This window comes from Vicugna pacos, chromosome 3, assembly GCF_048564905.1.
Source record: "Vicugna pacos chromosome 3, VicPac4, whole genome shotgun sequence".
NCBI lineage: Eukaryota > Metazoa > Chordata > Mammalia > Artiodactyla > Camelidae > Vicugna > Vicugna pacos.
The window spans coordinates 35,251,722-35,270,377 of NC_132989.1; the positions used below are offsets into that span (position 1 = coordinate 35,251,722).

Below are 18,656 nucleotides of genomic sequence, written 5' to 3' on the forward strand. Positions count from 1 at the left end.
GAAAAACCAATACTGATTCTCAATCTAATGTTCACTTACAGAAGTATTAAGCAGAGCACTATATTCTTTGAGGATTCCAGTCTTTTGAGATGTTACTATAAATTTTACTATAAAACAATATCAAAATAAATGTGTAATGCTGACCCCAGTGATAACTAAACAAGGAATTTCCCAAATTAAACTAAAAAGGAGGAACTGGAAATTATTTATGTAATAAAGGCATGTAACGCCTCTCCTTCCATGTCCTCTCTTTTACAGACTTTTGTATCTCAGAAAACTATGAACAGAAAGATATGGTTGTATCAGTCACTCAGTTTCTTTTCCTCGCTAGTACCTCTGTGTTTTCGAAGATCTGATAAAGAAAACTGAAACTGGTTATGTGAAATGTGCTAGAAAGGTCTGCATTAACAATTAGCATAATGGAGAACTGACTGAGATACGACATCCATTACTCCTCTAACTTTTACCTACATGTGTTTTCTTACCATTTCAAGACACATCTGTCTAATTCTTCTTCTGTCATCATAACCTGTATCTGTATTTCTGAAGTGATACTGACTAAAATATCAGACTGCTTATTATAACAATTAACAATATTCTTTACTTCAATAGTGCCTGGTTATATAACATATCTTCACTACTTGTGATTCTGCCCCCCTTTTCCCAGCGTCCCATTGTTCCTTAAATGCAAACAAGGCTGTTCGGCTAGAGGAGCTTTGCAGACAACCAGAAGGTATGCCACACCAAGTGAAAGTTTCTTCAATAGTGCCCTTAATAGCTGTCTTCTTCCCTTTGCTTGCAATGACCTCTCAGCTTTATAGGATCAGATTTATAGTTAGCATCAAGCTCCATGGCACTGTGTTACAAAGAAAGGCTCAGCCAGAGTGGAATTAGAGACTAGCACTATCTGCTGCCAGTGGTACAGTTTAAAACCTAATTGTGGAAATTCAGATTTGCCAGATAGAAACATACAAAAAAGCGTAACTGAGTCCTTCCTTCTCTTCAGCCCCTATACCTGACTAAATTCTATCTTCTAATTACCTTTCGAGTCCTTTTATTTCTCTTCTTCTCCACTGCCCATCATTTCTCCTCAGCTGTGGACTTTTGAGAGCTATGTCCTTGCCTTAGACTTGTCTCCCTTCAATCTCATCTCCAGCGAAAGTAATCTTCAGAGAACACTAATCTAATCAAGTTGGTTTGATTAAAGTCCAAATGTAATAACAAGACCCATGAGGTCCTTCATGACTTGCCTCCTGTCCACCTCTCAGTCTCCTTTCTCAACACACACCAGCTTGACAGAACTGCACTCAATCCCTCAATTCGTCCTCTCCTCCACACCCTTCACAGACTGTTTTCTCTGCCTGGGACACTCGTCTCTCTAGACCCCTTCTACAGTCTTCAGCTGCTAGCTCCTATTGATTCTTCACTTTGAAAACATGTGAAAATACAGAATACTTAGCATGTACGAGGTCCTCAGTTCAATCCCCAGTACCTCCTCTAAAAATTAATAAATAAATAAACCTAATTGCCCCCCAAAAAACCAGAATATAAATAGATACCACTTTTTCTAGGAAATCTTAACCTGCTTCTCCTATGCATTCTCATAGCACCTCGTACTTTCTCCATTTATCGCACTGTCTGTGCATTAGCCTTTCCCACGGTTTTATGGGAACAGGCATCATATCTGTTATTCTTCCTTTTATTCAGAGAACCTAGCACAGAGTCGAGCACCTAGTAGGCATTTAAGTATATATTTGCTGAATAATGAAAAGCCAAGGAACTGAAAGTGGTAGGTCTAAGCTTCCCAGCCATATTTATTACTGATGATTCTAAGGGAAGCAGGGAGGGGCACACTCGATTCCTCTGGGAGCTTTTCTAAAACAGATACAAGCCAAGAACAGATTCAAAATAAAGTCTTTAGATATCTGAGTATTATTCTTAGTTTTCCTGAGTGGGAAAAGTTTATCAAGTGTATAGCTATATCCTTCTGGTTAGTAAATTAACATGATTTCACTGAAGAGACAGAATAAAATTAGATAAATTCCATTTGACAATGCATTCTTTTGGCTGTCTCTACACTTCACTTCTCGGAGATGAATAAAAATACTCAGCAAGTTTCTTAATTTGCAAAAGCAATAGATTATTCTACTTAGTACTTCCTAAGCCCCAGCCTCTATGTTAAATACTTAAAAAAATTCTCAACAAAACCATGAGGTAGAGCTACTATTAATAAAACCATGAGATAGAGCTATTATTAATACCTCCATTTTACTGATCAATACTCAATCTGAGGCACAGAACTTGAACTCAAATCTGACTTCAGAGCTTATGCTGTTAACTACAATGAAATCAACTTGGTAAACTGTATGTCATATCTAATACAAATAATAATTCAGGAAAGACAAAGAGCTCAATTTTAGACTCCAATGTTCAGTTCCTATTAAAAGCACATCTAAAATAACCATCTGAGGATTTTTATGTAGATCAAAACGGCAAGAGGTGTCATCATGCATGTCAACCAGAACCAGCCTGGAATGCTTTGCAGTGCCATACTGAGAGCAATTCTCAGTTCCATGAAAAAGAGTGCAGTGACAGATGAGGAATGAATGCCTGAGGCCCAAATGGCTGGTTCTGGGTAACTGCCGATTTTGTTTCTGAATATCCTAAATCCATACCACACTTTATTAGCAGATAGAAATCTACATATTATGGAAATGTCTTTTCTGAGAAACTATTTGATGATATGCCCTTAGTATTTTTGAGGATAACTTTTTTAAGTTGCCATATAAAGTCTTTGCATCTCCTGCAAAGCCAATGCTTGAAACTTTGTCCAACAGGTGGTTTAACAACCATCTAAAAAACCTCAAGGCAAATTCTTCTCATACTTTTGTTTAGTAAAAAGATTTTTCTCTTCCTTTATCCAATGATGAGAATGAAAGAACGCATTGTTTTCCTTTCTTCATTCAGAGTCAAATATAGTATTCAATTATTATAATAATCACATTAACTTAGATTTTAGGTACTTTCCTTTCCTCTTATTATTATTAATTTTTAAATTACAATTTCATTAGTCCAATTATACAAGTGCCATATTACAACTTTTCAAATTTTGGAAGTGGGTAGGACAAAAATTATAAATACATTCAATATTTTGGAGTGGGGTAATACTTAGGCATGATCTAACTTAGGCTGCCAGCAAATTTTTCGACAGTCAAACTACATTAATGTTCATCATATGATGTTAGTTAATGTTGTAAAATATATTCAGGAAGTCAATGAAAAATAGTGTAAAAATTTTTGTTTTACTTATGTACTACCAGAATTTTAGTAAGTAAAATCAATCATTCTTTGAATATTAGAATAAAGCCAGAGATATAATCTCTACAAGGCAGACAAGTTTTAAAGAGATGATGAGAAATGAGCAGAGCTGAAATATATTTCTGAAAACTTGTGAAAAAATAGAACATAAAGTATTGGAATGCTAAGTCCATAATCAAACTCATTCATCCTTTGATGGTCCAAAGAGATCCCATGAGCCACGTTTGGAAATTCCATAGAGTAAGAAGAAGATAAAGAAGACAAATTTGTGGTAATGGTACAGAAGTGGTAGGAAAGCTTCTAATAGTGTCTTAATTGTAGATTTCCCTGAGCACTGAGCAACACACTTGCTATAATAATAGACAACACTTAGAAACATGTAAACGAATACAGACACATATCCAATCCAGTTTCTTTACGCAAATTAAACATAGTTTGCTCAATTAACTATTAATTTGGGTCACAGTTTTTTTTTTTTGTTTTCTTTTTTTACACTTCAGGAACCCCTGCCTCTGAAACCCTCACTCTAGACTTTTATGGTGCTGTTCAAATAGTTCACATGTACTACATGATTGAAAGTTCCATAGACTACAAAGTTCTATGAAAATATCTGGTTATGTAATTTAAATTACCTCTAAAATTTAATGTTGGGAAAACATGATAACTTGTAAGATTTAACTAAGAATTGACTTTTAGAATACAAATCAAGAAAGAATAAAATCCAAGCATAAATTCAGATTAAGTATATATGCTAAGAAAAATGCAAATTTGGTAAAATAAAATTATTCAAGTGGGAACATGTGGAGGAAAAAAAATTAAAAATTTAAAAATCGGTTCTAAATAAAAATGGACTGAGATACATTTATCATGTCAATTACTTTAAACCAAGCATTCACATTACCTTGAATTGACATTTTAAAAGAAATAAGAGGCTCAGTAATCTTTCTCTACTTCTCTAATACATATAAAAGATTAAAATTTAGGGGACACATGAAGGCAGAATATAGTACCTATCTCTAAGTGTACAGAAAAGGGGAAAAAAAGAAACACATCGAAAAAATGAGGAACTGTTTTACATTTTTGTAAATACTCAGAAAATTGAAGGAAATATTTAATAAATACAAATCTTTGAAATTATTTTCTCCATCTGATATTTTCTGCATGTACAAACAAAATATACCATTATAAAAATTAGGGTCATGTTTGTTTGACCAGTTAATCATAAAGTACATTCTAAGGACTAAGGATAAATAGTTAGATATCTACTTAATTGACATAGGTTTGAAGGAAGCAAAATCAATGAAAGGGAAAAGATACTAAAATGTTCTTAAAAGCATTAAAAAAGGCTCAGCTTATTATTGGAAAATCAAGTTTAACACATATTCAAGTAATATACTTTGTTTTTCTAACCTGCTGTGAATATGACTTACTTAAATATCGTTGTAGATACTTGGAAAAATGAACAAAGGCAAAATCATAGTATCCCTGGTGGTCTTTCTAGACCATGTTAATTTTGCTTTTTGGTTAAATACAAAGGAATAGAATTATGGAGAGTTCAGCAACAAGTTTTTCATTAGGATATGAAATCATGCCATGAGTTCCAAAAAGGGTTAGTTGTATAAATCTGGGAAATAATCACTCATGCAAAAATCAGAAAATACCTGTACCGAGCCACCATGTCTGTCTGCTGCAAGGTGAGCTCTCAAATGATGGGGATTTGCCTGCTGGGAGTCCCAAGCTGCCCTGTGGTCTGCCGACTGCCATTTATTTAATGCATGTGGCATGCATGGAAGAAGAGAAACCCAAAATGTTAAACATCTCATCCTTATTATATAGAAAACAAATGTATAAAAGGAAATTAAAAATATCCTTACTATTCTGAGTCACAGATGCAGCTATCATTGCATACTGAATGTGGAGAGATTTCCGTTAAACTGCTACAGTTATGTAATAATCAACCATAAAAATAAAACAGAACCACAGAATTTTAGAAGTGAAAGGACTTTAGATATCACAATCTCCACTCTTTATCTTTGTCAAATGAAATTAACCGAACTAGGGTAGTAAAAATGACATGGTCAAGAAAGCACTCCAAATAAGTCATGGAATGTACTAAAAAGTCACCCACTATATAGAGGCCCCCAGTGGTTTTCTGATGAGGAACTACTTCTGGCAAGGTTGAAAAAAAATAGTCCTTAAGTAGATACACTTAATTAAGGTCCTAGAAAACTTTTCTTGCTTAGTCCCCTATTTTTGATTGTGAAACATAATATGAGAAATGAGAAAAGTTCTCTGAAAAGTGAGAGTGCTATACAAAATATCATGAGAATATGACTATTTTAAGTGACAATTTTTCATATATGAATCTTTTTGCTTCCTTCATCTCTTTTTATCTGGGTCAAAATAAGAAACCCATTTTCATGAAACAGGCTGGTAATTCTTGAAGCTTTTAGATGACTTGGAAAACTCATGGCAATAATCATAAACTAGTAATAATTTACTAACAGAATTAGGAGTAATTGCTTAATAGGGGTCAATTTCTATATTTCACAAAAATGTGCACAGCACTAATAAGTAGGGGAAGGAATACAATATTTAAGGTTCTATTACATGTTTAGTTCTGCATTTTATCCTCATTTTACTGAGGACACTGTGACATTAAAAACTCCTCTAACGTCACAGAGACAGCCAAGAGTACAGCAGGGATTCAAACTCAAAGCCTTTTGCATCACCCAATACTACTACTCAGCTTCTTATCACAATTACATTACATTCGAAAGATTTCAGTGCTCCTTTCTTTCTTTCTAACAAAGTAAAGAAAATCTGGCCACAAAGTGCCAAGTACAATGAGCTACAGGGAGCCTAAGCACATCAGTGGCCAGGAAACCCTTTGGGAGAAGAGATGTGGAAATCAAGGAGAAAAGGAACAAATGTTTCAGCAATAAGCTTCTTAAATTAAACTGTACAATGAAAAACTACATACTCTGTGGTATGAATCAGGTCATCAAAACAATTACAATAATTCTATAATGTCTTTTCATTAAATTCTCCAAACTTACAACATCAGAATTTAGCATATTTATAGTTTAAAGTGAAATAAATTAGGTGAGATCAGATCTAAACAAGATGAAAGAATGAAAATGATGCTACAATTGAGACAAATGTCTAGTGTTGCCTAGGACAGCAGGTAACATTTGGGGGTCATGGACCTCTCTAAGAAGACAGTAAATGCTATACAATCTCTCCATAGACTAAACACTTGCATGCACTCAACACTTTCTATAAAATTTCAGGATCCCCTGAACGTCAACCACTGACTCTAAGCTAAAATTGGTTATTTGGGAACATTACGAAAGTTTCAGTCATTTACAGAATTAACTTTTTTCTTCTTTTGGAATTGTGACCTATGGGTTTCTCACACAACTTAAACTGTTAACTGTATCTCAGATATTTAATGAAATTTTTCTAGATATACATTTATCATGATAACAATCTGCATATCCAGGTTTCAAATTCAATATATAAGCTATCCTAAAGGATTTCCTTGGGGGGCGGGGGGGGGAAGACTCCCTACTTTTAGTGCAACAAGCACTACATGAAGAAAATATGGTCCCCACTCTCAGTGAGCTCACAATCTAGCTAGCAAGACACATCTGCAACATGCAGAAAATTAAACTCTACAATATTTAAATTATAATTTAATTCAACAACAAAAGAAGTTTTATTTATTACAATACCTAACAGCTCAGGTGGAGATCTTCACAAAACATGATCTTCTTCCATGTATTTTTGAAAAATTAACTGATGAATCCAACAGAAACTCCACTCTTGCATATGCAGCATTTTATCAGAGCTAGTTGTATTTTTATTAAACCCTTTATTGTCCCAATTTATCTAAGGCAAAATTCTAGAAGTAATCTTTTTAAACTGTCCATACTTTAAAGCATAATATTGTTAAACATTCCCTAAATGTATCATTCTATTTTGTGATTTTTTTTAATAAGTTGTATTCTTTCCTTTGATTTTATTCCCTATTTACCTCTCATCAGAACTCTGATAGGCTACAAGATGTAAAAATGAAAAAGGATAATGTACTATTCTTCTCTAAAAAGGGTTACAACCAAAAATTCTACCCTGTTTAACTGAAGGTGATAGCAAACATTTTTATGTCCAAATGGCTTCAATAAAGCTTCTTGATACAAAAAAGAATAAACTGAATACACTGTTAAAATATTTCAACAGCTTTCAATTTATCTTGCCCAGGAAATACAGACTTTTCAAAGAATCTTCTATACCTTGTCTTGAACCTTCTATACCTTCTGCTCCAAGCCAAGTGCTTATTTCTCCTCAGACTAAATATACTTTTAAACTTCTGCTTTGTATTTTTTATTGTTTACTTTGTCCATAATGTTCTTATTCCTTCACCTGCCTTTAAAAACTCCATTCATTCTTAGGGCTCATCTCAAAAGCCACCTTTGCTGTAAAATCTTTATAGATCCACATATTCCAATGATCCTCACAGCAATTTACTCAAGTACTTCACATGATAGAATTTATTCTGCATTGTAATGTAGTTATTTGTGAATTTACTGTAATAATGATAACAGTAACACCAGCCACGAGAGTTGAGACTTATTGAAAGTTTACTATATGCTAGGAATTAACATGCATAATTTCTATTTTACGTATGAGAATTGAGGCTTTGAGCGAATGAGTAATCTGCCCAGGGTCAAGTCAGATCCAGGTATGACTGACTCTAAAGACTGAGTGAGCTCTTAGTCACTCAGTACAAAATCACTTCTTGAAAGTTATGTATTTTCCTTACTTCTGCATTTCTGCAATATGGAGAATAATAGCTTTCAAATAGCAGAAACTCAGCAAATAATTTATTGCGCTAAACTAGACTATAGTTAGAAAGATCAACTGCTATTATAATTCATTCCATCAGGGTATCCAAATACTTCCATTCTAACAGAATATCAAATACTGCTCACAGTTTTTACTAATTTCTACCACTAATTAGGAATGTATAATTAAACATTTTTAACGTGACTACTAAACAACTAGTGAACATTAGGGGAAACAGTTTATCTACTGAAAATATAAATATTTCAATCCTTAACATGTGTGTATATAATCTATTTTATAAAAGAAAAAATTTGTATTTCAATTCCTCAATATGTATATACATGTATGTATACACACACACATACATACACTCACAAATACACACGCATGAAGCTGTCATCTGGGTATGGTAAAACACCAAAAATATTTATAAACTAAAAGCAAATTAAGACATTTCATATTTAAAAGGGCAGCAAACCTGATTTTTGGATTGTTGCATCTTTTCTCTGTGTTGATGTTCTCTGTTTGATGACAGAGCAGGATCCTGCTGAACCGCACCCACTGGAGTAGGCTACAATACAATGACAATCAGGATCAATGCATTCTATTTCAGAAGTCTTAAAACTATTTGGCTACTTAAAATAATCAAGGAAAGAATAAGACACTGTTAGCTAAAGTAAGGCCTTAAGAAAAGATATCTTTCCTAACATGTGCTGTTAAAGGTAACAAATTAAACATAGCTACTTTAAAAAAGTGTTTTCAAAATATTTAAATCGTTTATCAAGTATTTATTTTTATATCAACAAAAGACATATTAGTGTTGCCATTACTTTTGGGTTACTTTTTCAAATCAAAAAAATGAAATGAATTTGTTTTTACGTCTCTCATTTTCAAAGCAAATGTATAAATGGAAAAAAATATTTTAAGAAAATAAAGGGAATAATTTCTTAAATAAGCTAATAAAATGGCTTATTGTTAATATTTTAACTCAAAAGAGGCTTATAAAAATTTAAATTTTCAAATACAATTCAAAATTTCATGTAAATACTTTAATCAAAGTTTATCCAGATTTGCATTTTAGATACTATTTATATTTAAATCACTCTGGAATTAAGACAAATGTAGATAAAATGCTTAATTAACAGTGAACCACAAGTAAAGAAAATTTTGTAAGACAGTCTCACTTATTTAAAAAAAAAGACTAGTGAGAATAAATATACGAATTTTTGGACGTCATCTCTTCAAGAAAGAACTTAATGCTTGGTCCATTTAAGTAATGATACCCATCCTACAGTTATTATCAAGATTTTTTTTAAACTATTAATAACTCGGGTAAAGTTTTAAAAACCTAAACATGCTCTAATTTATACATATCAGTCTACTCCAAGATGACCTAAAACTGTTAGAATAACTGAAACATTTTAAAATTACAAATGTTTTGAAGGATGGATAAACAAAAACCTAGCTGATCTTTTAAAGTAATTACTAGAGTATTAAATATTTTAAAAATATATTTGACATTGAGAACTAAATCAGAAATTAAAAGGTCAAAATAACTCGTCACAGCAGAAGACCTATGAACAGACATTTTCCCAAAAAGGATATACAGATAGTCAACAAGTACGCGAAAAAATGCTTAATACTAACCACCAGAGAAATGCAAACCAAAACCATAATGAACTATCACCTCACACCTGTCATAATGGCCATTATCAAAAGGACAAGAAATAATAAGTGCTGGTGAGGATGGAGAAAATGGAACCCTCATGTACTGTTGGTGAGAATTTACACTGGTGCAGCCATTATGGAAAATAATATGGAGAGTCCTCAAAGAACTAAAAATAGAACCACCATATGGTCCAGCAGTTCCACTGCTGAGTATATACTGCAAGAAAACAAAAACACTAATTCAAAAAGACACATGCACCTCAAGATTCATAACAGCATTACTTATAATAGTGAAGAAAGGACAGCAACCTAGGTGCCCATCAACAGATGAATGGATAAAGATGGGGTATGTATATACACACACATAAAGGAATATTACTCAGCCATTGAAAAAATAGAAATTCTGTCATTTGCGACAACACGGATGGACTTAGAGAGTATTATTCTCAGTGAAATGAGTCAGAGAACATATGGAATCCAAAAATATCCCAAAAAACCAATTAATGTACACAACAAAACAGAAACAGACACACAGATATAGAGAACAAACTAGTGGCTACCAGTGAGGAGAGGTAAGGGGGTAGGGGAAAGACAGGGATATGGGATTAAGAGACAAACTACTATGTATAAAATAAATAAGCAACAATGATATATCATACAGCACAGGGGAATGTAGCTATTTTATTGTAATAATGTTAAACAGAGTATAATCTATAAAAATACTGAATCACTATGTTATATACCTGAAACTAATATAATATTGTAAATCAACTAAACTTCAAAATAAAAAATTATTTGTTCTCAATTCTTTCCAACTGAAGGATCTGTACTGTGAAAAAGAAGTTACTACAAATAATCTGATTTTTATTATACAGCATAAAGAACTCACCAACTGTTTACCAATCCAGTCATACTCATAATCAAACATATACCCTTTTCGATCAAACAAGTCAGTAAAAAGCTTTCTTAGGTAGTCATAGTCTGGTTTTTCAAAAAAATCTAGCCTTCTTACATAACGAAGATATGTTGCCATTTCTTCTAGAAAGGAAATAAAAATTGTTCTGATTAAACTTTCCTATATAGTCATTAATAATAAAATTACAACTATTTAAAAGTATATAGTGTTATAAAAACATGAAAAAGCAAAATTCAACTAAAAACTAAAATATTATGAATTTAATTACAATGAAATTAAAAAGGGGAAAAGAAGGGAAGAAAGGAAATAGGAAGAAAAGAGAAACAAGAGATTTAACAAACATTATTTTTGCTTCATTTCATTAAGAAAGAATAAAATTTTTATTTTACAATATTATTAATAGAAGCTTTGGATAGTATTTGAGGTTGAAATAGCAACTTAAAGCATAACTGTTTAATAACAAAACACCATACTCAGCTCATTATTTTTTAAAATTATTTTTAACATTGGTGAGAACTGAATTATATATGAAAGCATTTGCACTAGCCTGCTGAATTTCCTTTAGAATCAGTGACATACACTAGCTGACCAATAGAGAATTCTAATTCCTAACCTTGGCTATGAAGAGTATTTTTCTAATCAACTAATCTAGTAACACAAAGCTAAAACAGATCTCAGAAATATAACACAGAAGCACATTTTAATTCTTCTCCTAATTCCTGGTCATAAAGTTAACAATTATTTGGTAATACATAAACTTTTGCATGCTATTGTAATTCCCAAATATATTAGAGATATGTATTTTTTTAAAGGTCAAACTTTCCAGAAGTGAAAGAAATAGAAAGCCATAAAAATCAATAAGCAAAATGGTGATCAATTAGTAAAACAGTGTTTCACCATAAGAGCACAGAAAAGCACTGTAGTGAGACAGTAGGTTACACATAGCTGCTTTTCTGACCCAATTTATTGACAGTAGCCGGTAAGAACAGGATCACACACAGCCCAACAGGCATGAAAGTGGCACCCACTGACTCAGTCACATGGTGACTCTCCCACTGTTCTACTTTCTAGCTAATCACCTGGCTAAGCTACTCTGGCACCCCCATTTTTCCTGCAGAAATCTGTATAGGCTTCTTAATAAAAGGCAGCCCATCTGCCTACTTCTAAACTGCGAGTACTATCAACCAATACATATTTTTAATTTTCCAGTTCTAGTCTATAGCAAGAAAGAAACATGTATAATTAAAGTCTGCTGTCAATGAATAATATAAGCAAGCTTGAAAAAGGGCCACCTGTGATTATGCTGCTGATACTTATTACAATAATAATGCCAACAATGTACAGGAGAACCTGTTAAATATCGAAGTGAGATATGAAAAACAAAATTAGCCTAAAAGTAGTAAGGTTACTAAGATTATACTGCACTTGGAAAACTGGACTAAATCATAACATCACCCCTTTGAGGTTGACATTGAGACTCACAAGACTAATACTGTACACTAAAGCTTTATAGTTGTTATTTCTGAGCAAATATTTTAACTTATTAAAAGCATGTCATTGAAGAAAATATTACTTTAGCTGGTACTGGTCAACATTTTTGTAAGATGGACTTTCTTCTATTAATACCATCTAACAAAGCAAATATACAAATTATCATTGTGGTCTATGTATCAAATACTGACGTCTTTTAAATAATATTTTTTAAGCATGAAGAATAGTTTATATAAACTTGAGCAATGAAAATGAACAGTTCTGGTTTGAAGCGCATGCATCAATGTAACATTATTCATTACCTGGAAAATTTTCACATAACACTTCTATTGGTGTGGCTCGTTTCGTATCACCGATTTTCTGATACCTCTCTTTTAATGTGTCAGCCTAAAAACAAAATGGAAAAAAAAATCTTGAGAAATAATTTTAAAATTAGATACTTGGAAGAGAGGATCTTAATATATTAACAATTGATGAAATTCAATAAGGCACAAAAACAATTACCTTTAAACCTTGCCAAGGAAGACTGCCTCTCAGAAAATACATGAACATATGACCTAAAGCTTCTAAGTCATCTCTTCTACTTTGTTCTGAAATATAAGAGAAACATAAATTTGACTTTTCTCTCCCAATTAAGGATACAAGAATGGAGAGTTGATTCTTTCATTACATATAAATTAATTCCCCAAAGTCCAGCACATAAATATAAAATACAGATCTGTGCTTACAAGAGACAAAATCATATCAAACAATAATGCTTTTACATTAAAATTATCATGCATCTTTAAAATATGCCACTATGGTTTTTTAGATGCAACTGGAGATTGACTTCTTTCCTTAAATATCTATTCACAGAAATGTAACACAAGAGGAAAGGGTTCCATGATCAAAAAGAAAGTCTCTGTGTACTATAGCTCCATCTTAAAGATTCAGAATGCAACGTATTAAAGGTTCTGAAAATACCTAGAGCTAAAAATGTTTAATTTGGCCCTCCATTTCCTAAACTAATATGAGCACAAAACTTCCATCCTATGTACTCTCCATTAATATTAAATACAATTACTATTTTGTGTTATGTATTTAAAAGCACAATTAGAATTTTGTGTAATACAGTTTGTGTAATGTTTGACACATTCCAACAGTAATAACCTATCTGATACCACCAAAAATATGCTGCCAGAACAAATTGCTATTTTCAAATTGTTATTGTTATTTTAGTAACAAAACTTTGTATAGCACTCCACTGAGTGACAATTACAGACCAGCACTCAGGGGGGTACTTATATTTGCTGAGTGAATTTTTTCTTTCAATTTTTTGTTACTTAAGTTAAATACTTAAGATTTCTTAGTACTTTAAACTAATACCAAAATGCAGACTAACAATAAGAGGAAAACTAATACTTTGGTAAGAGGATTCCATGTGTAAGATGTTTCATTCAATGCATACTCATACTACCCAAGCAGTACTAAATGCTTTTGAAAAAGCAAACTTTTCAAAGCATGGATCTGAACTAGGATGAAAGAATCAAAAAAACGTTTTAACTTTTACTACATAATCTTGCAACATTCCGTAACTGTCTTCTGTAACACTTCCTACAATTTTAATATTCATACTTGTGTTTTTAATAAATATCTATCCTCCCACCTGACAATGTCCCAGGAGAGCAGATGGCTCTTTGGATCTAGTGTAATGGCTGCTGCAGGGCAGGCACTCAACACATTACTTAAATATATATGACTATTTAAAAACATAATACTAGATTTGTCCCTATAATTCTAGATCATGTCTGTTTTCTATAAGCATAGGAAAATATCTAGAAGAATATGCATCATATTATTAGTAATTAGAGGTATGAGACTAGAGGACTGGATAGGACGTTTCAATTGCTCATTTCATATACTCAAAAATGTGGTATAATGGGAATTTTTCTTTCATTTTATAGTTTAACAATGTAAACATATGCTATTAAAAATAGCAAACTTCCAAAATAAATAAAATAGATTTAAAGTTCTTTTTAAAGCCATTAATGAAAGCAGGAATGTGAATAACATGAAAAAAATTAATAATACCTGAAAGACATTATAACTAAAATAACTATAACTAATTATAACTAAAATTTCACTTTATCACACATTCTCATAAGTGTGAAGAATGAAAAGATACACAAGGAAAAAAAACTGTTTCTAAAAGTCCTGCTGAAAATCAGAATCACCTCTGAATTTAAGAACCTCACATGAGCAGGCCTAATGCTAGACATTGACTCCTTGTGTATGACACAGAGTAAAAGAACGTGCATTTGAAAAAGCTTAGCAGATGATTCTGAAGTATAGCCAGATTTGATAAGCACTAAAAAAGAAACTTCCTTTACTGGAGCAGAATTTTACATATGATACATATAATAAAATACACCAGTTGTAAGAGTACAGTTTGGTAATTTTTGACAACAGACACACCTAAGTTCCACTACAATCAAGAAGTATCTCCAACAACCTAAATGATTCCCTTTTCCTCCTTGCCCGTTATTCTCCCCCTCCCTAGGCCTCAAAAAAACCACTCACCTGTTTTCTGTCACTCTACAGAAAATTTGACTTTTTATAGAGTTTCACGTGAGTGGGATCATACAATATGGACCCTTGTGTCCAAATTTTTATACCAATTAAACAAATTTAATTTCTAGAAATCTTCCCAAAATATAACTCAAAGCCCAAATGCCATCACTGGTAAATTCTATTAAACAGTTAAAAGGAACAATACCATTTCTACACAAACTTTTTCAGGAATTAGAAGAGAAGGAAACCCTTCCCAACTCAATTCATTACCTTGTTACTAAAACCAGACAAAGGTATTACAAGCAAAGAAAACTACAGGAAATGTTACTCATCAACAAAGATGCAAAATCCTCAAAAAAGACAGTACACCATGATTAAGTAGGGTTTCTCCTATGAGTTTAAGGTTGGTTTAACTTCCAAATATCAGGCAATATAATTCTCCATATTAATAGAATGAAAGATATATGTCATCAGGTCATGTCAACAGATACAGAAAAAGTACTTGAGAAATCGAACATGCATTTATAATAAAAACCTTCACTAAAAGAAGAACAGATGGAAACTTCTTCATTCTGACAAAAGACTTCTATGAAAAACCTAAACACACTTTTCACATGGGGAAATGCACTCCTAAGATCTGGAACAAAACAAGGGTACTCACTCTCACATTTTCTACTCAGTGGTGTACTGGAAGTTCTTGTCAGTACAAAGAAAGCAAGAAAAAATTTGAATGAAGTGAAACTTTTTTTTCTTTGCACACTATATGACGGTATATGTAGAAAATCCTATGTAATCTACAAAAAAATTTTATCAGAACTAGTAAATGAGTTTTAGCGTGGTTACAGGATACAATGTCAATGTATAAAAATCAACTATTTTTATACGAGCAATAAAGAATTGGAAAATGAGTTTAAAAAAGCAATACAACTTACAACAGCATCATAAAACATGAAACACATAGGGATAAATTTATCCATACACAAGACCTATATATTACAGCATATAGTTTTAAAGACTAAATGCTAAATGATATAGAAACATAGTTAGCCCACTGCATCCATAGCTTCTGCCTCTGTGGACACAACCAATCACAGACTGAACATATTTGAAAAAAAATTACAGAAAGTGCCAAAAACCAAAACTTGAATTTGCCATGGACTGACAACTATTTATATAGTGTTTACTTTGTATTAGTTATTATAAGTAACCTAGAGATGACTTAAAGTACGTGGGAGAATATGTGTACATTTATATGCAAATACTATGCAATTATATAAAGAGCTCGAGTATCCTGAGATTTTGGTATCCACAAAGGGTCCTGGAACCAATTCGTGGATATCAGAGGACAAGAGTACTGAGCCCTACAGCAGGATTCTTTGTTAAGAAAAGGTACTCACTATAAAAGCAATTCCCCTTTGAATTCAACTCAAGGGGAGTTTTAGTTACCACAGTGACAAGCCATGATCCTAAAGTGATCTTGCCTATACGGTTGTCTTAGAGAACAGTATTAGTCTCATAACCTACACAGTTTTTAAAAATTCAAGTCATAAATATGAGCTAGTAAAATAAACCTATTACTGAAACTCCGTCTGAAATGCTCCTTACACTCACCATTCCTTTCTTTGTGTTCTATCACCAACTGACAAATCTGAAAGTAAATTTCAGCATGTGGTAAGTGATAGAAGTCATGGGGAAGGCTTTCTCTTTGAAACACAGTAACTAAAGAATACCTCCTCCGGTTTTTAACAGTTGCTTTAGATGAAAAACAAAAAACAAAAAACACTCCCAAAGGTAATTTGGCCCTTACTGAACCCTGTTCACATTTTTTAAGCACTTAACTATAAAGGCCTGTTCGAAAAAGGATGTTTTTCTCAAAGCCACGAATCCTTATTATAGGAACACTTGCTATGAACAACTAAGAAAGTAGAAAGTGAGTTTTCTTTACAATAGGTACCATTAAAGACTGTTTTAAATAGGTTCTCCAATAAATTTAAAAGTTATGTAGTCAATTAAAAATTTTGCTCTTTAGGAATACATGTGTCACATAAAACAAACACACCCAACATATATCAAGAACATAGTAAGGGCCAGTGCTTCATACAGTTGGTCTTTTAAAATTATGGCTACACTTATTTTGGCATTATCAGTAATGCCAAATAAAGAAACTATGGCTCAGAACAGTTGTGACTAGCTCAAAACTATGCACCTAAAAAAAGAAAGGCAGAATTTCACACCACATGTCTATGCTCTTTTATTTCAGAAAGCAAAGTAGGAACAATCAATCAAATGTTTATTGCAAACCTCTGCAATGTTTTTCTATTTAAAAATTCTACTCTAGCATCTCAACATTATTTTTCTCTTTTAAAAACTGATTTTATTCCTCACTTGCCTAGCACTGTTTCCACTGCAAATGAATTTTGATTCAATTTTCGGCAACAGAAAAATATTCCCTTTTAAATTAACTAAAATTGACCTCTGTCCAAAAAAAAGAAAAAGGGAAATAAAAATAAGAGCCTCATTTAGAAGCAGGAAACTTTCTAATATATACATGTATATTTGCAAAAATAAACTTGTTACTTCATTTTCCTGCAAAAATAAAAAACGAGGCCAAAAGACATTTTACAATAAAACTAAATATAGGCATGACAAGAGAGCTTGAACAATAGCAAAAATTCTCACTAAAGAAAGTTTAAATCATTCTTTTTATATAAACAAAAAACTAAAAATAAAAAGTACTACAAGCAAGTAAAAGTTTCACTTTATATTTCTTTCTAAAATGTTAAGTTACTTTTCCTAGGCACCCCTCCACACACAAAACAAACAAAAAAAACCCCACCAAAAACCTCTCCTTCAAGATTCACTAAGCTCATTTACATTTTTCAAAATCACATAATTAAAATGAGTTTTTTAGAAATGAAAACACAAACATAAAAGAAAAAAGGAAAAGCACAATTACACAAGACAACTTGTAACAACTCACCAATCCAGATAGCTAACCTAGCAATATCAAGAACTCAGAAAAAATAAGTTTTCTGAGCAATGGAACCCAGAACATGCATTCATTTGATTTCTAGAGAAGTACTCCTAAGTAGTCTTGAAATCTAGTCCTCTTAATTCAGATATAATTCCAGGAAAAGCAAAATACTGCCAGCAGGAGTTGTCCTATACATAATAACAAAATGGAAGCAAAAATACAGTTGAAGGAAAAAAAAATCCATTAAGAAGTACACTACTTCAAGATGTACTGTAAAGCTATAGCAATCATGATAGTACACAACGGACAGAAGAACAGACAAATAGATCAACGAATAGAGTAGAAAGCCCAGAAACAGACCACGTAAATATAGTCAAATGACCTCTGACAAAGAAGCAAAGGCAGTACAGTGGAGTAAAGATAAGTCTTTTCAACAAATGATGCTAGAACAACTGAACATCCACGTGTAAAAAAAATGAATCTAGACACAGATCTTACACTGTTCACAAAAATTAACTAAAATGGATAAGAAATCTAAATGTAAAACATAAAATTATAAAACTCTTAGAAGATAATCTAGGAGAAAATCTAGATGACCTTGGGTTTGGCAATGACTTTTTAGATATAATACCATAGGCACAATCCATGAAAGAAATAATTGATGAGCCAGACTTCAAAAAAACTAAAACTTCGGCTCTGTGAAAGATACCATCAAGAGAATAAACAGATAAGCTACAGACTGGGAGAAAATATTTGTGAAAGACACACCTCCTAAAAAATTATTATCCAAAATACACAAAGAACTCTTAAAATTCAACAGTAAGAAAACAAATACCGTTATTAAAATGGGCCAAATACCTTAACAGACACCTCACCAAAGAAGATATACAG

General features: G+C 32.4%; 1 protein-coding gene across 9 annotated transcripts in view; it reads right to left on the reverse strand.

Moving 5' to 3' along the window:
• CSNK1G3 (casein kinase 1 gamma 3) overlaps positions 1 to 18,656 on the reverse strand; it is a 97,620-nt gene that overhangs the window by 15,721 nt on the left and 63,243 nt on the right. For 3 of the 9 annotated variants that reach the window (XM_072957642.1, XM_072957645.1, XM_072957653.1), the window contains 5 exons: positions 12,746 to 12,831; positions 12,544 to 12,628; positions 10,724 to 10,872; positions 8,645 to 8,737; positions 4,980 to 5,075 (listed from right to left, as the gene is read on the reverse strand). In XM_072957642.1, the coding sequence (XP_072813743.1) occupies positions 4,980 to 5,075; positions 8,645 to 8,737; positions 10,724 to 10,872; positions 12,544 to 12,628; positions 12,746 to 12,831 (509 nt within the window). The remainder of the gene's footprint in view (positions 1 to 4,979; positions 5,076 to 8,644; positions 8,738 to 10,723; positions 10,873 to 12,543; positions 12,629 to 12,745; positions 12,832 to 18,656) is intronic. The other 6 variants (XM_072957650.1, XM_072957656.1, XM_072957667.1 and 3 more) reach the window with 3 other exon arrangements.